Source organism: Clytia hemisphaerica, unplaced genomic scaffold (assembly GCF_902728285.1).
Source record: "Clytia hemisphaerica strain Z4C2 unplaced genomic scaffold, Clytia hemisphaerica genome assembly, whole genome shotgun sequence".
In the NCBI taxonomy this organism is placed as follows: Eukaryota; Metazoa; Cnidaria; class Hydrozoa; order Leptothecata; family Clytiidae; genus Clytia; species Clytia hemisphaerica.
Genome location: NW_027104385.1, coordinates 753,453 through 778,359, shown reverse-complemented (window position 1 = coordinate 778,359; position 24,907 = coordinate 753,453). Strand labels below are relative to the sequence as shown.

General features: G+C 35.1%; 2 protein-coding genes across 2 annotated transcripts; one reads left to right on the top strand and one right to left on the bottom strand.

The window, feature by feature from the left end:
- Positions 1-3,000: 3,000 nt before the first annotated feature.
- On the top strand, positions 3,001-4,304 carry LOC136819451 (phospholipase A2 inhibitor-like). Its single transcript, XM_067075673.1, has one exon. It carries the CDS (start codon positions 3,138-3,140, stop codon positions 4,302-4,304), a length of 1,167 nt encoding a protein of 388 aa, XP_066931774.1. The 5' UTR covers positions 3,001-3,137.
- Positions 4,305-6,413: 2,109 nt separating this feature from the next.
- LOC136819450 (uncharacterized) lies at positions 6,414-18,274 on the bottom strand. Its single transcript, XM_067075672.1, has 10 exons — positions 17,686-18,274; positions 13,088-13,127; positions 11,460-11,579; positions 10,762-10,847; positions 10,297-10,380; positions 9,982-10,045; positions 9,117-9,269; positions 8,615-8,860; positions 7,381-7,601; positions 6,414-7,065 (listed from the first exon to the last, which is right to left on the bottom strand). The coding sequence occupies exons 1-10, from the start codon at positions 17,749-17,751 to the stop codon at positions 6,772-6,774; spliced, it is 1,374 nt and encodes a 457-aa protein (XP_066931773.1). The 5' UTR covers positions 17,752-18,274; the 3' UTR covers positions 6,414-6,771.
- Between the last annotated feature and the right edge of the window lie 6,633 nt (positions 18,275-24,907).

Genomic DNA, 24,907 nt, shown 5'->3' with positions numbered 1-24,907 from the left:
AGTCTTTTATTTATATCATAACAAAGATAACAGAGGCAAAATCATCGTCAGCTTGTCAAAACTCCGGCTAATATTTCTAAATTTTGACTTAAAAGTGTCTAATAATTTTAGAGAGTGTCACATTCTAATTTTGATATTCTTATGACACAGGCTCTAAACTTTGGCAAGCTATTTTTTTCAAGTCATAAAAAAAATTATTGGAGTGACAAAAGGGATTCAAAAGTATACACGCAGTTGAAATTCTGCATTTTAGAGTTGAAAATGTTGATAAAATATATTACAAACTTGTGAAAAAATTCGAAAATAATTTTTTTTTGCATTAGGAGTAATGTTCAAGCTTTATCGATCCTTTTACCTAAATAATTCAAAGAAATAAAATTATGACGGAATAATGTCGGATTTTTCATACCAATATTGAAATACAGGCGGCAACGAAGCTCGCTTCAAAGAGACTATAAAAGATAGAGGTCCAGTCGTTTATATGTTCATGGTTTAAACTACCGTGAAAAGCACAGCTCAAAATCATATATTTACGCTATGCCGACGAATCGAGATTCTATTCATCGCGCAATCAGCGAAGACAAAAGTAACCACGACGACCATCCAAGATCTTGGATGAGCGTCATAGGCTGCGTTTAGACCAGCCTGGCATTTGTAATTGCTTTCAGTATTCTTTTGAATTGTATTGTTCCGCGCAATTGTTCGGTTTGTCAAATGCCTAATGATGCCATCGTGTTTGCATTTCGTTGGCATTTGAAATGCCATTTTGAGCAAAGGAATCCCCTTTTCTGGCATTTCAAATCAAACAAAGGAACCAAAACAAAGAGAAAAAATGACATTTTTGATTTTTTAAAGTATTTGCACGTTTTTTATTCAGTTCTTTCTATAGATTGTAAAATTTGCAAAATTTGCCATAGCCTAGCCCTACGGCAAAAGTTTCAGTCTTAATGACTGCAGTTTTTGAGAAATTCCATGCTTTTCATTGTTTGATCTGTCAAAGTTGAACTTGAGGGAATCACCTTTTCAGTAATGACTCTAAAAAGACGATTCCTTAAATGCCATGACAGAAAATACAATGGAAAAGCTATTAAAATCGAATCCCTCATGAGCAAATGCCAAATTACAAATGCCAGTTGGTCTAAAGGCAGCCATAGTCGAAATTTTTATTCCCGTCGTTGAAAACACAACTTACAAAAAGTCATCAATGCTTTGTAAAAAGAGTCAGTGATAGAGAATCATAACATAAAGTCTGTCTATTATTTCGATTCAATTAAAGTGACATTTCCATAATTAAAAGTTTAGTAATTACTGTTATGCATTTGGGGATCATGTAAAAGATTTCTTTCGAAATATAAACTCATTTCAACTACACTTGGAGGTTTCTGGGGAATTTGTAAATAGTAAACTGCATACTGATACAGTCTGCTAGACATTAATATGGTAATATTTGCTCTTCATCTTTGATTTTTTCTACAGTGATTAGATTGACACATGCGCGATAAAATTTCTATTATTTGTCTTCAGGGGTTACTATTTTCTTTGAAAAATAGGGTTGCAGCATTTCCAACCACAGAGGGATGGGCCTCCTCAAGGGGTATACGGTTTTTTTCTGGAAAAGCCCAATGCTTTGCGCGGAAAAAAATTCGCAGCGAAATATTTTCCGCGCAATGCATTGTGGAGAATTCTCGGGGGTCAAATCTGAGTTTTCATGTGAAGCCGATATCGTCTATTTCTAAACACTCATTCTTAGTAAAAACCCCGGTGGAACTTTTTCCTACTACCGTTGTCAAAATTTTCATCGAAATCCCAGGGTATTTTTGTAGGGTATTTTTTCCAACGAGACAAAAATTTCGCCAAATTTCCCAGTGGGGGTCCAATGTTTCTGTTACACAGAGGCGTATCTAAAAAGGCGAAAATATTCAAAAACAGATTTACACATGATTAAATGACAGACTAAAGAGTTGGCAAAATGTTTACTAATGGCTTAGCTCAGAATTTGGCTATGGGAAATAGTAATAAAACTTTGACTGCGTTGGATTTAGTAAGATAGGTTTGAATAAATTTACTGACCCTCTTTTATTCGGACCCTCTACCATTCAGAACCTTATAGTATTTTTTGATCGCAAGTGTTCATAAAAAGTGTGTTGAGTACATTCCAAATAATGATAATATACATGTAGCTAAATGATTAGAACAACTCGCGACTTTTTTTCAAAACTGTATATTTAACCCCGGTTCGAACCACTAATAATTTGTCAGTGATTCTGAGCCAAGCACATTAGCGTTGTGCCAAATTTTGAGTGATTGAAAAAGAAAATGTATATAAGAGACTACTATATTAGACAGGTGAACAGTTTAAAGCCACCTATGAGGGTACCCACCCACACAGGAACATAAATGGGTGTGGGTGCACAGCCGGCTGGATGTGGCGTTACTCCTTTGCACCAATCTAGTATAAAATCATAACTCCTATATAGTGTGCGACTGCGTTGCACCATGCGTCACGTGTGACGAGACTGCTCTGTGAACATCTAGCAACATGTGATGATATCAATATCTTTACCTTTCAACACAAGCAATGCTGATTAGTCTTTAGTTCATTAGAGTTGTATTAATTAAATACCATAGAAACGGCGTTTAACAAAAGTCTTTATTTAAAATTTAGATATCAAAAATCCGATTATCGGAATGTATTGGAACGACGCTTTACCTTTCTCCTGCACTACTATCATTTGACACAGGAAACCATTTTGAGTAAAATCTTTAATGACCTATTTAATGGCTTCTATCAATAATAGATAAATACCTATTTATTATCCAATGTAAGGATTCAGAGAGGGGTAAGTCGATCATATTTTTTGAAACTAGTGATGAAAATAACTTATATTGCGGTTAACTTGTGAACGACAGACATAAGAAAAGACTTGGTTAAAATTAACAAAATAATGTTTTCGGTAACAACTATTTATAAATTGATGGTTACGTCAATATTGCTGAAAATTGTATCTGGCGATTGTCCAATATATTGTACTTGTATTGATCACGATGGAGGGATATTGGTAGAATGCATTGATCAGAAAATAGATAGCACTATTTTACGAAATATTTCAGAAACACTAAATTCGTCTTTAGTGACAATGCTAAATTTTAAGAATAATGATATGGTCAATTTCAATTCTGAATATTTTGCTGGTTATACACAATTAGAGATTATTAATATTCAACAGAACAAAATTAGTCATATACCTCAGAATATATCCAGCTTCATACCTTCTGTTAAACAAGTCAGTTTACAGACAAATGAGATTGCCAACCTTAATAAAGAAGACTTTGAATCCTGGCAAAATGTAGAAGTCTTGGTATTAACTGACAATATGATTACGTCATTACAATCAGGTGTTTTTCAAAATCTCATCGATTTACAACAACTTTATTTGGATGGTAATCAAATCACAGAGCTAAAAGAGGGTACATTTAATGAGCTAAGCAGAATTCAACGATTGTTTTTAAGTCGGAATAAGATCGAGACCATCCAATCTGGACTGTTTACCAACCTTATAAATATTGAAGCTGTTACGCTAGAATCGAATAAATTAACGTCTCTCAAAAGTGAGACTTTTGTCAACATACGTACTTTGATATTAGACAGTAACGAACTAAATGTTAAGAATATTTCAGATGACACTTTTGTAAATGTCAGAATAGTCTCTTTAACGTCGAACCCGGCGTTAACAACATTACGGCGAACTTGGTTTACGTCGTCTCCAAGAGCTGTAATATTTACCGAAAATCCTCTCCACTGTGGATGTACAATGTATGGCAATCTGAAAGCATTTAATGGTACCATATTCAATGATGGCAAATGTCAAACACCAGAGAGAATGGTTGACAATGATTTAAATACATTTATTAGCAGTAATCCCTTGAACTGCACAGTATGTGACCATCAACCTTGCCAGCATGGTTCCAAGTGTACATCCACCCTTGATGGCAATACCTATCAATGTAAATGCACTGAAGGATATTTGGGAAAGCATTGTGATGTTTTTGGAAGAAAGGAGATGGTCACTAAAAGTGACGATTCGTTAAGCTCTGGTTACATTGCCTTGATAGCCGTTGTTTTTGTTGTTTTGATTGGTTTAATTTTGATTCTAGTTTACTGGAAACACCGAGACACTAATAAACATGAAAAATCAGAGGAAACCCCCAAGGAGGAAGACATATCCAAGGAAAGGGAAACCCCAACAATGGAGACTCCCATTTCAGCCGTAAATGAAGGATTTCATGAATCAACTGTTGTATGATTATAAAATGTTATTTAAAAAAAATATTCATTATTCATCGTAGATAAATGATTTCATTATTGGACCATTTTTAGCAATTTAAAGTTCGGATGAGAAAGTCGCTTTTGTGCTTATTGATAATTTGCTCAAATATTTCAATTCGGGAAGAGTGGGGGGATTAATAGACTTCTAGGCCATATTCTGAGCCCTATTGGACCATTCTTGGACTTATGGCTCCTCACATCCTAAGGTAGTAAGTCCTAAGTCTAGCGTTAAAACTCAGAGTTAAAATTCTACCAACCTAATTTAGAGCCATTCCAAATAGTTTGTAGTTGTAAGATTTCGTGGGAATTTCCCGTTTTTCTCAAATGTTATGATTCTGATTTTACATAGTATAGATCTTCTTTTCCTTTAAATTTATCCCTGTTTTGAAGCTTGTTCGTTCGATTAGTTACCAGTTTTTCTTTAATTTTGCTGATTATTCTACATTAAAGTTTTCTAACCATTAACCTTCAAATGCAAAACAGCTTGTTTTCAGTCTTAAAATAAATAGGTCTTTGTGCGAAATTATATCATTAATTTGTTTTATTTTTGTGCCAAAGAAGTTATTATAGTTACGGAGACCGCTACTCCAAAGCATATATCAAAATCTTTCACCAAAAGATTCGATTTTTGACGAGGTGTTGTTTCTTTTTTTTTTGCATATAAAAACACCCCTTCTCACAGACCCACTGGGACCCCTTCCCACTGGAAAAATTGCTTAGAATATCGTTCTCGGTGGAAAATTATCTCTCAATCTTTGTCCCCGCTGAATATATTTAGATAAGCAAAATATTGTGCTATTTTTTCCATCCCTACTGAATTTTCTGGCTTGAAAACAATAGAATTCAAATCCCCAGCAATAATAGTAATATCAATCCCCATCGAGTTTTGGTCCGTTATTCTTACTCCCTCTGGCTGAAAAGATCCTGCCGGGTCTGTCAGAAGGGGGTGTATAAAATCGTAAGCTTAAACATTATTTGAGCAAGAAACTATTACAATTAGGTATGCCCGCCCTGCGATGAAAAGGAGCAAATAAATTTATAATGAGGAAAATACTTAAATTTTCAGAATACCATTTTTCAAAAATTTAATCCAGTTTTTTTTCACAGAAAAATTATCGAATTCCATAAAAATTATTTACACATCCAATTTATAATTTCTAAGAAAAGAAAACAAAGGAAAATCTATTTTCTAAGTCACTTGTATGTGGAAAAAAAGGATAAATGTTTATGCATAAGTCGCGTCTTACTCATGGTCTATAATGAAGGAAGGAGAAGACAGAAAGAAATTAGATTGAAACACCATTGAAAACACCTGGCACGTAACGTTCATCTAACGTTATATGGACGCGCTATGAATGTTAAATAAACGTTGAAATAACGTTGTGTGTCGTCAGCTGGGATACAGTGAAATCTTTAAAGTCATTGCACTACTGAATCTGACGTTGTTTTAACATTTTCCGACATTTTATTAATGTTAGAAACGTCACATGAACGTTATATAAACGTTAGGAACGTCATATGGACGTTACTTGGACGTTATGAATGTCAGATTGACGTTGTCATGACGTTCTGTGCCAATTTAACCAAATCAGTTCATAAAAGGTGTTGTAAAATAGAATCGCTTTGAACTCTAAGAAGACGGTTTGAAATTTCCACGGAGTAAATCATCAAGAAGCATATGTGCGTTTCAAAATCTACCTTAGGCGTAGTTAGGGTGTACTTTGGAGTTATTTTGTGTGTTGTTTGATTGGTTTTCTTTACTGCTAAGCATTCTCAACACAATTGAGAATTATCTCACCCTATCTCATTCAAGTTTGACGGTGTTACGGTATTAGCCCTTTTTACGTCAATGCTCCGATGTTTGTAGCTATTAAAGTAAATGGTATGAATATATTACAAAGAACAAGTCATGTTTTTCAAGATGGGTTTGTATGTACGTTTCGAATTAGCAAAGATACCAAGCCCCAGGGTTCCCAGGCTTCCCAGAAGACCTTTCTGGTACCAAAATCATTGTGTAATTCCTTGTCTAATCGCTGGCAAAATATATATGTCAACAACAAGTTTTGAATGTCGGTGTTGACGCAGATACAAGAAAATTATGTTGCGGTATTCGGTGTCCATGCGCTGGAAAAATTAATATTTCAACAAAAATTTACGTTGTCGGTGTTGAAGCGGCTGACATGGATGTTGACAAAATTGATAAATCTGCATTATTACGGTATTCGAATTCACGAATTCACCCTTCATCCAATTGAGAGTTATCTCATCCGAGTTTGACGGTGTTACGGTATTAGCCTTATTTTACGCTGGTGTTTCGGTTTTTGTAGAAAAAAGTGACGGTATTTCGGTGTGTCAAACATGCCATGCATATACAAAATATGGACATTTTTTTCGCTCGACCCCTTCTATTGTACGAATTCATTCCACATCCACATCTTCACCGGTCAAGACACTTGAAATGGTTCAGTATCCAATAAAATACCGAGAAGCGCCATAAAATGATCGTCCTTATTATCAAACCTTTTAGGTAACGGACAATTAAACATCGTCCTAAATAGTGGAGGGATCTCATCTTTTAAAACGTCTTTCCCAAGTACTAGTAAAACTTTTTTACAGCTCGTTTGACATGTGTTGTATAACATTGAAGTTATTAGTTTATATTCCATGTGTATTTTACAGACCCGATCCTCCATCAATTCTGTAATTTCTTCTCCGCTTTTTTCCGTCTCATTTAAAGCCTAAAAACAAATAAAGTTGGAAATTTCAATAACTTTTTGAAAAGATAATGTCCAATAAGCAACGCTTACAATATTCTGATCGTGTTCTTAATATTTTGGTCATCGAAGTCTTATTTTTTCAACATAGTTTGTTCTTATGAAAAACATATATAGGGCCCACGCCATGAAATTGAAAGTGGGGGGGGGGCAATATAAATATAGACTCTAAGGAGGCGCAACCAAAAATTTTTACTTTGCAAAAAGGGAGAAGGGGCATGAGCCCCTGGTCCCCTGGTGGCATGGGTCCTCGGCTATTATTATTCGATTTTTTCATACCTTTATATATTGCTTCGTCAGTAACACCACGATTTTATCTGTATTCGTAATACTCTTGGGAACCCAATTTGCAAGACCACCAGTATTGTTAATTTCAACTGTATTTAGCAGATCAACCACGCATTGGACACCATATTCGTGAAGTGCTGCAATCATGTGTAAAAGATCTTCTTCCTTTTGTTGGTCTTTTGAAATGTAGGAGAAATATACGGTTGGATTTCCTATAATGATAAACAAGTTGTTATTTCCTCTCAGTGGCAGAAAGACCAATATTGGTTATAGCCGGTAGGACTAATTCAGAGACAACAGCAGTGGTGGATTCGAAGGGAGCTCAAAGTTTATGACGGAGAGTATCTCCTATGCTTCTACTGGAATGAAAGAAACTCCGTGTTAGATCTAAAACACATAAAAAAATTGTTATTTCCTCTCAGTGGCAGAAAGACCAATATTGGTTATAGCCGGTAGGACTAATTCAGAGACAACAGCAGTGGTGGATCTTAAGGGAGCTCAAAGTTTATGACAGAGAGTATCTCTTATGCTTCTACTGGAATGAAAGAAACCCCGTGTTAGATCTAAAACCCAGTATCAAGTTTTAGGTAATTGTGACACAGCCTTCGAAAAGGAGGCAGAGGAAGGAAGACTCATCCTTCAGTGTCTTTAAATAGGAGTTAAGTTATTTATCTTACAAAAGAAAGATGATCAACATTCACTCATTGAGTTTTAAATCCTGTCTATATTGATTCCTTCAACTTTTCTTAAGCAAGCAAAAGTGTTTCTTTAAGATTTCTGCTGCACTCAGTATGACTGAAAGAAAGTAGCATTTTCTTTGTTTTCACTTGGCACATTCGAATTCGGTTTATAAATTCCATTTTCAATCCGAGTCTGGTGTTTGTGTGAAGACCACACAGAACACGTGTTTCAGATGGGAAAGGAAAAATTTCCGATCGATTGATATATGGTAAGCCTATATTTGGGTTGGAAAATTTTTCAGTTTTGCTTACGGGGTCCAAAAAGAGTCCAATAACAAAAAAATCCGCCATTATGGATACCCAGATAAAAAATCCAGATGGCCTAGAACCTTAATCTTCTTATTGCCATTAGAACGAAGAAAAACCCCAAGAAAGTTAGTCCATCAAATGGATAAGATACTTCCCAGCTCGTACCTGTCTATTCAGAAATCCCATCGCAAAATTTTTTCCATAGTCTATTCGGGGCCTTACATCATTGTACTTACTGTTCTGTTCATTTAATATTGGTTTTTCATCAACAATAATGACATTAGATTTCGTCTTGGATCTCACATACATCAAAACAAAAACCACAATCGCTACAAATGCAAAACATCCAACCATGATAGACACAAGGTATTTGTTTTCCATTCCATTTTCTTTATGTGAGGTCTGTTTACTGAGGTTGGTGATTGGTGTTGCTGGAAGCATACTACAGTTTTTGATGCAGTTTGTATTCAAATTTTTACGGCCTAAAATTACAAATGGATATTTCTTAATACACTTCATACGCACGAAAGAAAGGGTACTTTTTTGATAAAATTTTTCGAATTAATTCTGAATTCCTCTGTAGAATTTCGAATGCGGGGCACGAACGAAAAATGCAATGATCATTTTCGAGCTTGCAGAGCTTACATGTAAGATATGTGGTTTTTGGATCAGATATTTGAAGAAAAAGTATGGTTTTCTTTTCTGACGTCAAAAATGAGATTGCTATTCGTTGGTTACCTGGTTTGCAATTATAATCAAATGTTTCATGCTTATTGAAATTGTTCAAACAAATTCTGTTTCTCGTTTTCGTACCGACGCATCTATCGTAATCTTCTTTACATTCACAATTACACGAACTCCATGTGTTCCAATTCGCCCACTGTCCTCGGGCTGGAAGAGTGAGAGTAAGATCATACATCAGGCCCGGCGAAACAACCGTTAAAGTGGGAGGCTGAAGGCTCAAAATGAGATCCCCACTTCCACTGAGCCTGTAAATTTAAGCAGATTGTTACTTTTCTTTTGAGCGGGGCAAAATTTAATATAATATGCCCTTTGCGACTAAATAGTTTTCACAACTCTGTCTCACAGCCCCGGTGGAAGTTTTGTTCTCAGTGGGAATGAAAATTTATGTCAAAATCACAATGCCATTTCTCGGCACCAGGTGGTCGAAACTTAACAAATAACCCCATTTTCTTTATCTACTTTTCACGCTAAATCAGTTGGTACAGATATTTGACTTTCAGACTTCAAAAAACTGTTAGTAAAGAGGGATGAGTTCTATCGATTAACTAAAAATCGATTCGATTCACTCGAAAACTGCAGGAGATTCGAAGGGCAATTTTTTTGTCAATTCCACACCTTATTAGGAGCATAATATCAAAAATTTGCCCTGATCTAAGGGATGCCCTACGAAAACCATTTTTTAGGCCTTTTCTGAATCTCGGACGCTGGCCTTAAGAGGGGACTAAAACGATTAAAGGCTTTTCAAATAAGCTTCTAAATTGTTTTGCCGAAAAATTTTGGGTTTAGTTGTTAAAACCACGAAAAAATATATTGTAAAAAATACGAAATAAGATTAGTTTGAAGTATCTGTTAAACCTACCAGGACACGATCCAATGCCAACTTCTTTTGATTTCAATCTTTTATCTCGTGGAAAAGTCTCGATCTAAAGAATAAAAATGTATAGTTTGTTTTAGTTTAATTGCTAAGAAAATTAAAGATTTTGAGTTTCCAAGTGATAATAGCATTAGGTCTACAGAGTTTCAAATTCAGAGTTATGTTCTGAAAAGATTTTGACCCTTATTCGTATAAATTGACGACATCTTTGTCAAAGAAACAGCCTCAAATTAATCGCTTTAGAATACTCCCGTTCTAAAGTTCACACCGCATACACACCTAATGCCGTAGCTGGTATACCTGAACATAGAGCTGTTCTCCTTGCATGAAAGCAATCTCGTCGATTTTCATCATTGTCTTCAATTCAACACGGTAAGAAGTCTCCTAGAAATTGAGGGAGTATCTTTTATATAAAAGTCCTTATACTGAACGGTAAATTTCAAAACTACCCTAAATCAGTACCCTTGTCAAAAAGGCTACCGTTAAATCCACATTTAAAGGCGTAAATTTATTTAATTTGATTTCTTGATTTTTGTTGAGTTACGTGGCTTCTAGGCTATATTTTCAGCCTTTGACCCTTTGGATGCAGGAATCTTAAGGTCGAAAGTCTTAAATGTGATATTAAAACTCTATATTTCAGATGTATTGAACACTTAAAAATCACGTACAATCGGGTATAAAATACACTGTGCTAAATTTAGAGATCTAGATGGTCATAGGCTGGGTTTACACCACCTAACTTATTCCCAAAGAAATAAGACTTACCGTAGACTTTGTCCGAAAACAATGCATGACGTTGTCTGCTTTGTGTCGAATATTCACTAAATAATGGTGTATCTTCTGCGGACGGACTGAAAAAAAGCATACGCAAAATGTATACAAATGTAAGTTTTAAAGTCAAGCGAACGGATGTGATAATAATTTATCAAATTTAGGAAAATTTTAATCCTTGCTGGCATACAATATACAAACTATATAAGAGCATACGGCTTAGACGGCTAAATTATCAAGAACAACTTTATAACGTTTTTAAGTTTTGCGTACTCTTCTAAACACCCAATTTTTGAAAACAATGAATTTGCAAAAAAACTCTGTGAACATGAGAACATTTTAAGAACATCTATTAGGTTTGAAACTCATGAAGCCTCGCGGGCATTTTAATGTCTGCTTTAGATCCCACTGAAACCGTCCCAGTCCTTTTTCACACCTAAAGACAATAGAAAAATATGTCAAAAAAGGATTGAATCGACTTCAGGGGGATAATTGAATAATTAAAAGACACACGCCTGACTGCGCGACGACTACGGTCGAAAAAGTGTATTGGTACAATAAGAAACAGGTCTAAACACTCAGCTGGCACACAACGTTGTTTCGACGTTTTTCGAACGTTCACAACGTCCATATAACGTTAAAATAACGTTGAAACAACGTTGTTTGCAAGCTAAATGTGAGTTTTATATCACCTTCAGGATCACGCCAAACGATTTTCATTGTATGATTTCCAATACATTGCCCTTCGATTGTATTCCAATCTACCAGCACTGGGGCTTCATCAGCTTCAACAAAGCTTTGATTGCATGGAGCTAGAGGAAATAATGTCTAGTTTAAAGTACTGTCTAATTTAAAGAAAAAAATAAGCAGCAGTTGAGCTTGGGACAAACGCCGGGGGAGCACTAAAGGCAAATGGCCTACTGTACGTGCGGCCCTTAGGGTATATTTCCTAAGCTTACCAAAGTGCACTGAAATCAGCAGAGATGAGAAAAATTACACGCTAAGGGTGTAAAATTTGTGAATCTGGCCATATTCTGCCTGAATATGGTCAACAAATTTCAAGAAAATGCACCGTACGGGTTGATTTTTCTCCCAAATTTGTTCAAATTTTGAAAATATTTATCTGCACTGTAAGGGTACGATCTAATTTTGGGCCGCACGTACGGCCGTTTTAAAATCGATTGCCCCCCCCCCCCCCGGGGGACAAACGTGTTCACTCCAACTTTAGCGAGTTTATTTATTTGTACTTTTGAGGACAGTAAATTGACTAAAACGATTTGGTACAATCTGCAGTTCTGACCTGCAAAAATCGAGGACAGTAAAAGTGCTGATTTACCGTCGTCCTCAGTCAGTCAGGATGTAGACAAATTAGAACCTTGCCGTCTACCCGTCGTAGGAAAATACAGATACATAAAGTCACTTTTATCTAGATTGGAGTCGTTTATAATGCGTGTAATACAGTAGTGTTGGCGTTATATTATAATACGATTATTATTACGGTATTTAGCTTGTTGATTTAGTTATTACTTTTTGCTTTATTTCTACTATGTATGAGTTAGTCGCCTAGCTTGCTCGACTACTTTCATCCGATGTACCGATGACTGAATTTAGAGTTACAATTTCCAAACTCCATTGCGGCAATAAGGTTTATTTTATTTTGAAAAAAAATTGAGCCCCCTACTACCTTATCGGCCAAAACTTAGTCGGCCTTAATTCTTAGTGGGCCCTAGTTTTAGACACTTCGCCAAAATTTAGTCACTTAGGGCCGACTAAATTTTGGTTGATAAAGTATTCGAGACCTTGTCTAGACGATAATATCGTATAGATAGGATCGTCTAGAAAAGGAATATACATAAAATGATCCGATTCAAAAGATAATAATATCGTATTTGAAATAAAAAAGAAACTCTTGTGACCCAAAATCATAGTCTAGTCTAGACAGGAGACCCGACCTCATCCTGCTAGTCTGATTTTGAACTCAAAAAACTGATACCTTACCGGCCCTTTTTACGCCGGTCCTAATTTAACGCCGGCCCCTTTTACGCCGGCCTTGATTACGCCAAAGTTCAGTGTTTTACATTTTTAGCCCGGCCGTAATTTAATTCATACCCCTTACGCCGGCCCTTATTACGCCAGAGATGGAAAAATAGCGCCAATAAGGACCGGCGTAGAAAGGAATTACAACAACTTACAACCGAATCGTCAAACCGACTTCTACAAGTTGGAAAGTCCGAAGTCTAAAAGTCCATTTTATATCATTGTTTTTATTTTTTGAATTTATGAACTAAAAAAACAAACAAAGTTTTTAGTCAATGCTTACCTCCAGGTATATTGAGTCCAAAGTCTTGAATGTACATTGCCTGAAAGGTTTAAAGAAAGAAACATGTAAAGAAATAATTAAAAACTTTTATTAACATGTAGAATATGGATCGCAGGTCTCATAAGTAACTAATACCTATCAAATATTCGTTGAAAACTTAACCTCTGATACTCAGGGTAACTAATACCTTATCGGGGAAAAAATGTCGGGGGAAAGCGACGACAATTTTGAGGGGGTGACGAAATTTCCCCCCAACGAATTTTTTCCCCGATATTTTATCACCCGACCAAAACTTTTACCCAATGTTTTATCCCCGACCAAAACTTTTACCCGATTTTTTAAATCCCAACCAAAATTAAAATCTACACCTTTATTAACCGAAATTAGTACTTTAAACGTCGAATTACAAGATCTTTTTTCGAGCTAGTGAAGAAAACCATTTCATTTGGACAATTTAGTTGGGTGAAAGTGACTAAATAGAAAAAGTGACGAATTAGAAATTTTGGTCGGGGGAAAGTGACGAAAATGCCTCTAGGTGACGAAATTTTTCCCCAACGAAAAATAACCTCGACCAAATAAAACTGCAACATTTTTTCCCCGATAAGGTATTCTAAACCAACATTTTTGTGCTAAATTTGAAATTTGAGTGAAATAAAAGAGATGATTCAAAAGTTTTTAGGGAAAAGTTTTAAGACTTAAGAGACGGATTTGGATACCGTGAATAGCACAGGTCAAAATCATATATTGACGCTGTGCTGACGAATCGAGATTCTATTCTGCGCGCAATCAACGAAGACAAAAGTAACCATGACGACCATCCAAGATCTTGGATGAAGTTCAAAGTTGATATTTTTATTCCCGTCGTTGAAAACACAACTCACAAATGTCATCAATGCTTTTTAAAAAGAGTCAGTGATAGAGAATCATAACAAAAAGTCTGTCTATTATTTCGATTCAATTAAAATAGCATTTACATAATTAATAGTTTAGTAACTACTGTTATACATTTGGGAATGATGTAAAAGATTTCTTTCGAAAGAAACTAATTTCAATTACACTTGGAGGTTTCTGGGGAATTCGTAAATAGTAAACTGCATACTGATACAGTCTGCTAGACATTAATATGGTAATATTTGCTCTTCATCTTTGATTTTTTCTACAGTGATTAGATTGACACATGCGCGATAAAATTTATATTATTGGTCTTCAGAGGTTAATATATTCTTTGAAAACTTAATCTCTGATACTCAGGGTAGGATTTGGATGGTATTTCCATAAGCAATTTTATCTTGACAACTAGAGGTCGCACATAAGTATAAAGTTTTATTTTTACATTTATTTAACGTATGGAACTGTCTAAACCCTGATAAATTAGAATGTCAACACTTGATCGAAATTGAGGCTTCTCACCCGATTAAAGGATTAGCAACATGAGTTAACGGGACTAAAAAAGGGATTTCTCACGATTTTTTGTACCAAATATGTTCCTCAAAATTCAAGAAGCAGAATTTTTTAAAGAATGACCAACTATAACAAATCTGAAATTTCTATATTATTTTCCAGGGAAATTATATAGCATTTGATGCACTGTATTATCTATGGCATAGCCCCGGTGTGCGAATCGAATTGAGGAGGACAAAAAATGTCGCCCACCGGTTGGGCGACGAAGAAAGTTTTCGACTTTTCACCCTTATTTCACCCCTCTAAACGGTATATATCAGACTTTTTTAAAGTAAAAAATAACTTTGCAAAATATTGGGGGGCCATGGGAAGCTGCACTAATTTTGAGTGTAAAACTTATCCACTCTCCGGGGGAGGGGGTACTAGGCAAAATGGGTTCCGGGTGTGCGAGCCGTAAGGGTCGACGCTACCCTAATCTATTTTTCAGAGAATATGGGATTTTTATGGAATAGTGGAGTGTCGTTTTTTAGAGTATGAGAGTTTCTTGTTGACGGTGAGTAGCCTAATTAAGTTTGCTACCTACTCGAGACGTTTATTTTAGGTGGTTAAAACATAAACAAACAATTGAAAGTAGTTTGGTTTTAAGGTTTCTGGCAGTTTTTGGCAGTTTTTGGCTACTTTCTATCAGGCTTGTCAACCTTTCTGTCAAGTGTTTTGAAAGATATGCGATGTATTATTTATTTTTATAAGCATGAAGGCCCCTCCTTTGAAGGGTTGACCAAAAACACAGATTTTTCGCGACGCTCAGACAGACGTACTCTCCGGATATCCAGAAATTTGTGATGAAGAAGTTGCCAGTTGCCAGTCAACTCTCCGGATATCCAGAGAGTGCAATTTGCGTTCAAAAATTCTATGATTAATTTTATTTTGCAATTCACACTACTTATCGCAACTGGCAACGTTCTTCATCACAAATTTCTGATCTAAACTTTAGCTTGGATCTTAGTTTCTTTAGAATCAACGTTTCAACCTTTATCATGAGTCGTAAGTTTCTATTAATTCATGAAGAGGGGTTGAGTTCTGGTTTATCAGGTTTAAATGAGGCTGATTTTGAAGTCATTACAGTCGTCAAAATAATGAAATTAGGCTTGTTTCAATCCTACCTCCCCCTTCTCACAGACCCGGTAGGATATTTTCAGCCAGTGGGTAAAAATAATAGACTAAAGCTAAATGGGGATTGATATTCCCATATTTTTAATGCCTGGGGATTTAAACTATCTTGTTTTCAAGTCAGAATGAATTCAGTGGGGATGGGAAAAATAGTATAATATTTTGCAGCGAGGATTGGTTTATTTGATTATTTTCAGTGGTGACAAGAATTGGGGGATAATTTTCCACCTGGGCGATATTTCAGCCATTTATATATCTTCAGGTAGAGATGATAAGATTGGTCTCAAAGTACTCTAGATAAAAAATTCCCTCAAAATTAAGTGTTTCATTTCACAACTTTTCCAGGTCTTTTTAACTATAGTTCATGACACTTTTGAAAGGTTAGTAATAGTGCTTATAGAAAAAATTACTTAGACAGGCGTCCAAAGTTTGGCAGGTTTGAAGGTTTTGAAGGACTTTTTGGCAACGATAGTTGTCAACCGCATCCGTATATTTTTATTATATTTCAAGGGCTTTCGAATGGCACGTTTATTTATTATTCTTGAAAAAGTACTTTCCTTAGCCTCAAGTAGTTATCCTGCTTAAAAAAGAAACACAAGTATTGATGCCAAACCTTTTTTCAAAGGATATGACACTTGTTCTCTATTTATTTTCGTAATCTCTCTTCTCCTCCCCTTTCTTTGAAAAAGCATTGCAAAGGCTTCTGGAGAAATGTAATTAATACTCCGTGTGTCTTTCTAGTTAAGCAAACAAAAAGGGATGGGTTTGAATTGTTAAATAATTCGACAAGAAAAATTAGGTTAGGTCTGAATATCCAATTTTAGGATAATTCTAAATACCCCTGTGTCACAGAACCTCTGAGAGCCCAGCCCCACTGGAAAGATTGACAAAAATTACATTAGAATTTCCTCCCCACTTCGAAATTAACTTTTATTTCATCCCCATTCGAAATTCAATGTTTAAAAATTGCACTTCCAAACCATGCACTGAATTTTTCAACCTTGGAACAAAGGAATTTCTACCCCCATTGGGATTTCAATAGGAATTTAATTTTTATCCCCACTGAGAAACAAGGTTTCACTGGGGCTGTGAGACAGGGGTGTTTCTAAATAAACCATTTTCACTTTCCCCATTTAGAATCACGTTTAGAATCTCTCCAGATTACAATTTTGACTGACAATCGTGTGTCGACTTGGAGGAGTAACAGCATGGCGACTTTATTCAATTCATTTTTATCCACACTGCTTTCAAAGATTTTGACTGGTACATTGAGAAAGGGATATGCTGTTGAACTTTGTCAATTGAAGCCAATATACTGTATTCGAACTCATACATTAGGAATGTTGTTTATAAGATTTTTTAAAAACTAACTGACGAATGCTTGAAAGAACAGGAAACTTTAAGACACCCCTGTCTCAGTGCCCCGGTAGAACTTTTTCCCTCAGTGGGGATGAAAATTTCTATCAAAATGCCAATGGGGATAGAAAATTTATTGTTTCCAGCTCGAAAATTCCAGTGGGGATGGTTTTGGAGTGCAATTTTTTACATTCAGTTTTCAATGGGGATAAAATCTTAGAGCAATTTCGCAGTGGGGTTGAAATTGTAGGATATTTTTTCACCGGGGACGATTTTTTGGCCTATTTTTCCACCGGGGTGGGGGGTCCACTGGGTCTGTGACACAGGGGTGTTTTAAGTATTAGGAAAAAGGTTTTCCCGTTCATATCTGAACTATGATAACGCTCTACCAGGGTATTGAGCACTCTTTTGAATTTAAAGTCAGTCATACAACTAAAATTAATAGGGTAAACAGGTTAAATCAGTTTTGGCATGATAAGAGAATATTTTCGGCGTATTAGCATGACCATGGACTCGCTGTGGGGGATGCTCACCCAGCACTGGCACACAACGTTGATTCAACGTTCATCTAACGTTATATGGATGTTGTGAACGTTAGATAAACGTTGAAACAACATTGTGTGCCAGCTGGGCATAGTCCATAAAATAAGCGAAAGAAAGATGTAACTCACCTGTGATAAGTTGATCATTGTTAAAGCCATCCAATATAAAATCAATGTGTTCGCCAACATCTCCATTTCAAGGTAATGACTAAACTCTCTTAATCGACGAATGGATTCTTGGTTCTTTGAAGATCAAATTACTGAGACAGCGAGTCTTTTGTAGTTTTTAGTTTACATTAACCAACTAATGATTTAGTCCAAAAAAGTTCAGATTGATTATGACCACTCAGTAAACAAACATCAGATTACTCTCAATGAGCTACTTTATATTCCTCAACTTGAAATTGCCAATACATGCATCCAACAGTGAATTTTGGGTTGTAAGCTTAATAAATCAATAAGTCTTCTACAAATCAACAATTTGATATTGACCTGCTATGGTGTCACTAGGAACAACTTTTTTTCTTCTGTCTTTTCTTAAAGAATTCAAATTAAGATGGATATAGATGGATCCAAAAATCGTTAACAATCCTCTGCTATAAGTGACGTCATCATTTGTTTTGATTGGTCAATAAAATGATTGTTTTGATTTTCAACAATTTTTTGTTTCGTGTGGTGAAAGTCAAAATGTTTCTAATTTTCTTCAAAATAAAATTCCTCTGTTGAAATAATAAATAATAGTTAGAAAAATGGAGATTTTTTGTGAAAAATTTGAATCACGCAAAATTATTTGTACATATTTACAGTATAGATACAGAGTTGAAGTATCACGTTTCAAAGTAAAAATTTAAACACATTTGCAAATTTAACTATCATTGCAGGTTCCAGCATGTACACACAGCAGGAAATATTACAAATTGTACTGAATAACTGAAGTAGGTATTACAACCTTACATTTTTTCATGAGAAGCATTAGTGTGATTCTCTAGTGGCAAAAATAAAACACTAAAGACTCTTCTTGGGGAGACTTTAAATCTTACCAGTTATAGTATACATGCCAAGCGGAAGCGGCCTCCCCACTTTTGAGTAAATCAAACTTCTTTCTCCAATTCCTGACGAATTCTATTATAAGTTTAGCCTTTAGCTCCTCCACTTTTACAGTTATTCCACCGGGCCTTGTATGGTATATCAGCAAAATTTAGCATCCACATTCTTACAGAAAACAGAATCTATCTAGTCACTTTATGCAACAGATCTGAAAATTTTAGTACATTTATTTGTATTTGAAACCAATTGCAATAGACTATGTAAGTCTTACGACAAATGCAGTCGGAGGCGACCTGAAGGGCTCTTCTTTGAATAGAGCTATCTATTCAATTCCAGGGCGCCACTCTTTCTCTTTGGATTTTTCCACTACCATAGATCTTTCTTCTCAATTGCTCACCACTAAGCAGAAAGTCTGTACCATTTTACCCAGTACAAAGTCTTTGGTATTATCCGTTCTGCAGGCCCGGTATAAACAGTAAGACTGGGGAGACTAACTTCTGCCTCCCCACTTTTGAGCAAATGAGAATTTTGTTTCTCAAAATCCTAGCACATTTTGTGTAATTTTGAGCCTTCAGCCTCCCCACTTTAACGGTTTTTAGCCGGGCCTGTTCCGGGCTCGAACTCCGGCCTTGTATATCGTAGCCGGAATGCTCCCTTCTCACGCTGATACTTGATAACCTACCTAACCTACCCATTTTAGACCATGTTCAGGCGTTACGGTTTCGCTCCGGTGTGATTTTTGTTACAGATTGAGAGTGTTTATATTAGTTTCGGAACGTTTTCGAGCAAGAAAAGGAATAGTTCCGTTCCAATGAAAATAGTAGAGCGAAACCGTTACGATCTGTTTTGTTGTGTAACGTCTACTTTTTTGACGTTTCGAATTTTGTCGTTCACACTTGTTTCGGAACAGTTTCGTTTTGGAGCGAACGGAACCGTATCGTCTAAACATGGTCTTAGTTTTTTACTTTAGTGTGGAACGCTCAAAGATATATCCCAATTCTGTATCCCCGGCTAGTAACCCCCTTCAAAAACATTATTTACATTGAAAAACAGACAGACGTTCCAGAAAATTATTTCCCGTTTCCATTTTATTCTCATAAAAAAGTCAACTCTTTTCTACAAAGAATGTCGACAAAAAAAGACAATTTCAAAAAATGTGGTTTGCACTGTTTTATCACATCCATCATCCTATTTCATTTTTTTTCTGTTATTGTTATATAAACTCTTTTTTTTCGACATATCAATAAGGGTATAACTCTTTGTTAAACTAAAAACGTAGTATTTAATATCAATTTTTTTTGATATATGATCCTCCTGTTGTTTCATAATTTTAAGCTGGGCCAACAAAATCACGTGATGCAATACATCTTTTCGACCGTAGCCACCAATTGCCGCGCGGGCATTTTTTTGTCCGCTTTATCCCACTAAAACCGTCCCAGTCCTTTTTTCGCACCTATAGACAATAGAAAAATGTGTCAAAAAAGGATTGGATCGGGTTTAGGTGGATTAGTTAGATAATTAGGTGGCACCTGCCTGACCGCACGACTACGGTCGATAGGTGTATTTTGAAATTTAAAACTTAAGTAGAAGGTTTAACTTTACTGTACAAACACCCTTGTACCAGTGAAGAGCACACCCCTGTATCCGTGAACAACACATTCATGTATCTGTGACCATGACACCCCTGTATCCGTGACCAACACACCCTTGTATTCGTGACAAGAACAGCCCTGTATCAATGGCCACCCCAACCCTGTATCAGTAAACTACTGAAAAACTGACCATTAATCTTATCCTGCAACCTGACACGAGGAAAAAAGCTAAAATTCTGTGATCTTTTTACTTATTTTCTTATCTGCGAACCGAAAATAAATGATTTCTCCGAAATGATTTGGCTCAGGCACAAAAACAAAAAAGATTTCGAGGCAGAAATGAATTCGAGACAGATTGATATCTTTCATGCAGTAGGAGCCGTTTCAAAGCTTAGAGTTGAACTAATACAAATCATACTTCCTAATTAAAAATTTTAAAGTTTAAATAATTAATTCCTAATATTAATTGCCCTAATGTTAGGCCAAATTCTAGTCCTAAACCTGATCCTCTAATCCTAGCCTTAATCCTAAAACCCTAATACCTGCTAAAACTTTTCGTAACCTACCCAACTGGCACATTGTCTTTTCAACGTTTATATCTAATGTTCACAACGTCCATGTAACTTTAGATGAACGTTAAAACAACGTTTTGAGCCACTTGGGTATTTCCTCAGTTTTAATCCCCGTTCGCCAATTTGGGTGTCTGTCTAACTGTCTAACTGTCTAACGCACATTTGCAAAAGCCTTGTTCTATCTTTGTACCCTGACATCAAAATTTGATATGAAATTTAACTTTTTTAATTACAAACTCGTGAAATTTGGATTTCCTCTTATTAGTCAATGATTTTGCTGATGCATTTATCCTTCACGCGATTAAAAAATATTTATCATCAAGAGGGTCTGCAAAACATTGGTGAATAACGATGTCTCTTTAACCCTTCAGACCCGAATGACGTACATGGACGTCCAAAATGAGCTCATATACCGAGTCTCAGACTTAAGGACATAGCTCCTTATCACTTGATTTAAAATGGCATAAACCGATGCTTTTAGAAAGAGTAGAAAAATACCTTTCCAATGGTACCAAAACTATTGTCTAACTCTCAAGCTACAAACTTTAACGCTATTTTAAAGTTTTGAGAATTTTTCAAAAAATGTTGCACGCTGGAAAGGTTAAACATGCAAAAGCACTATAAAGTTAAACGCTAAAAACTTTGAAGTACTGTTGCTAGCAAAGTTGCAAGTGGCTCTCTAGAAGCTTTGAGCGACGTGTGAAGAGGCAGAAAAAAATCTATAACTTTAAGACCACGCTTCAAAATCGATAAAATGCCGGATCCTAAAACGCTTACCTAAACAACGCCCAAATTGCCGAACACAAAAAACCCTAACCCCCCCCCCCTCCGCCTCTCGCATAATGTTTACAGAAAATGTAAATAAATACACATCATGGAAAATAATTTTTCGCGAATAGGCAAAATTGGAGCTTTTTGCATTTCGCGAGAATTAATTTTCTCGAATCGAGTTTTCAAAACTTTTGTTACAAAATTGGTTTCTTTCACATCTTACAATCTAAAAGATATTCAACTTTTTTAAATCTGTTTAGGCAGAGATTGTTTCATATTTTTTTGCAAGACTAAACTTTAGAGCGAATCAGCTTTTTAGAATGCTCTATCCAAGACGAGGGGCAAATCACTCGAAAAATGGTGTACGAGATTTATGATTTAGTTTTTCATTTATGATTTATCTTTGATTTAATTTTGATTTATTTCTCATTTATGATTTTGATTTATTTTCTTTATTTCTATGGCTTTTATTTCAATATCGACTTATAGGAGTACTCTTGTCTTTCGAATAGACGGGGGGGTCCGAATAAGCAGGGGGTAGGAACATTTTCTAAATTCTAATAAGCAGGGGGGGATGGAGTAAGAGGGGGGGGGGTAATTCGAAGACAGATTTTTTTTAAACTGATATCAATTTCAACAACAACAAAAGAAACTTTAACAAATGAACACGTAAAATAAGAACCAATACTAACAAAAAGGAAAATTTTAACAAGTTTAAGGTCTATCTACACTGTAACAAAATATTAAATTATTCGAATTTAATTTGCAGGGGGGTCTTAATAAGAGCGGGGGGATGGATTTTTTTCACTTAGCAATTAGCGGGGGGGAGACGTCGATTCGAGTAATTTTTTAGAAAACATTTTTGAAATTTGAAAAGTGAAATTTTTTTCGAAAGATTTTTCATTTATTTTAGATTTTTTGATTTATTTCTGATTTATTTTTGATTGATAAAATTGTGTCCGAGATTTATTTTAGTGATTTGCCCCTCGATCCAAGATTCGTGAAAATTCGGAAAAACTCTTTATTATTTTGGGAAAGTTTCTTCACCCAAAGTAGACGACCAATCAAAGCTCTTGTTTTCGGTTCAAAGAATAAGCTGCAAAGAATAAACTCTCAAATCTTCACAAAAAATTACGAGTTTTCCTTGTCTAACTTGAACCCAAGACCCTAGTGAAACATCGCTGTATGTAGCTCCTGTTTAAATCCCTATTTTAACGATTCTTACCCTGTTAGAGATAAGCAGTTTTTTGTGTATAAAAAGACTTCTTCAGGGCGACTGACAATTTACCATCCCATTCTCGTAGATCCTAACCTAAGAATGTGCTGTAAGAATATTTTAGGATGATTTTCCCAAAAAAGTTAAGAATATCCATGATGAAATGGATTTACATTATTCTTATAAAAAAAGAAGAGTGCGAACAACCTTATTGTAAAATCTTGTGCTATTTTCCCCTTCTCGCTGAATATTCTAACTTGAAAACAATATAATTCAAATGTCCTCAGTCATAAAAAAAACATGGGAATGTTGATACCCGTTAAGTTCCAATCCGTTATTTCTTCTCCCACTGGTTGTAAAAATCTTATCGGGTCTGTGGAATGGGGGTATTTTTATGGTACTAGAAGTTATGACAACGTCTTAAAAACTCGTACCTTTTTGGATAATTACAACATTACAATGCAAAATGAAAGAACAACTACATGAAGGTTTTTGTTTTTAAATAAGAGTGATATTGTTTGCTTACTCATCAATTTTAATTTACGAGTTTCTTCACATGGAATTAACACAAATGTGGAGCAATTTCCATATGGTCAGAAAGAGGAAAAGAAAAACATTTTTTGTTTATATCAGCACAATATAACAATAGGGAGACACTATCCTGATATGAAATATGTGTCTGATATAAAACAGGTACACTTATGTAAAAACAAAACCTTTAAAAACAAAATTAGCAAGAAATAATTAAAAACTCTATTATAAATGACATATTGCAATGGTAGAACCATTTCAAAAAACTCAACCATCTCAAAAACTTTATAGAAATGACATATTGCAATGGTAGAACCATTTCAAAAAACTCTATTATAAATGACATATTGCAATGGTAGAACCATCTCAAAAACTTTATAGAAATGACATATTGCAATGGTAGAAACATCTCAAAGTCAAATTTAGCAATATAAAAATTGAAATATGAGTCAAATTATTTCATCCAATTTCAAATAAAATTGACAAGAACGTCAATCAAAGGTTATTCATTTATTCTTATATTCCTAAAATGTAAAAGAACATCTACAACATGAACATATTTTCTATAAGAATAATAGGAACATTTTATTTAAGAACAAAGAATAAAGGTATATCAAAGATATTACCAGATATGTATTGAGAACAATGAACAACTGTTCGTATGGAGTTCCACCAGAATACTCACTAAATGATTAACATGAATATTTTGAGAACATTTTAAGACTAGTAAAAAAAAGCTAAGAACATTCAAATGGCTTCAAAAAGTGTAAATGTTCTTAGTCAAAAGCTTGCATAGGAAGCTTTTAATGTTTTATAGTGACTTTAAAATGTTTTTGGGCAAAAGAGAAATAGAGCCAAGACTGTTATCAAATATTCATTAAGTCAACCTAAAAAATTTTCTTCCCTTTTGGATTTAAAAGGAATGGTTAAGAAAAATGACGTGAGGCTATATATTTGATCAAATAACCATTAAAATAATATTTACAACGTCCATATCACGTTAGATGGACGTTAAAACAACGTTGTTTTGCGATGAGCTTGATCAGTGTCACCCCCTGTTGCGTGAATGCTTGAAAATTGCGCGAATACACAGGTTGCAAAAATAAAGCTTGAAGACAAATTACGCTTTTACTCGAAATTTTTTTGTGCTTGTTATATGACATTCATTTCTGATTGGTTCGAATTTATTGACACTAATAAAGTTGTCAGATGTAAGTTGTAAAGTAACATGGGAATAAAATAAGGTGAACTTTTTCGAGTAATCAGATGTTTTGAATGCATTGGTATAATCAACGGATTAGAATAGGTGGATTAACTTCTCTCGTTGCTCCCAAGAGAGATCCATTGTCTTCTCATTGTTACAAGAAAAATCTGTAAATGACTCTGCGCACTCCTCGTTTAGTTTTTTCATTGTTTTTATAAGAACAATTTTCCAATTTATACAGTTTCGAAAACGAATTTGTCCTATGATTCGATCAATTTTGATGATTTTGCAAATATTTTAAATCCTGCACTTAAGTTTTAGCATCAACAAACGCTAGACCAGTTTTAATGTAAATTTTTAATCTTTTGTCAATGGCAATCTTCAGATAAGTGAAAATTAACGTATGGTCTATAACTAA

Coding starts and splice junctions, on each gene's coding strand:
- LOC136819450 (XM_067075672.1), bottom strand. CDS start 17,751: ATGGAGATGTTGGCGAACACATTGATTTTATATTGGATGGCTTTAACA. Junction 13,128..17,685: donor CAATGATCAACTTATCACAG/GTGAGTTACATC, acceptor TAAACCTTTCAG/GCAATGTACATTCAAGACTT. Junction 7,602..8,614: donor AATATTAAATGAACAGAACA/GTAAGTACAATG, acceptor TTATCATTATAG/GAAATCCAACCGTATATTTC.
- LOC136819451 (XM_067075673.1), top strand. CDS start 3,138: ATGCTAAATTTTAAGAATAATGATATGGTCAATTTCAATTCTGAATAT.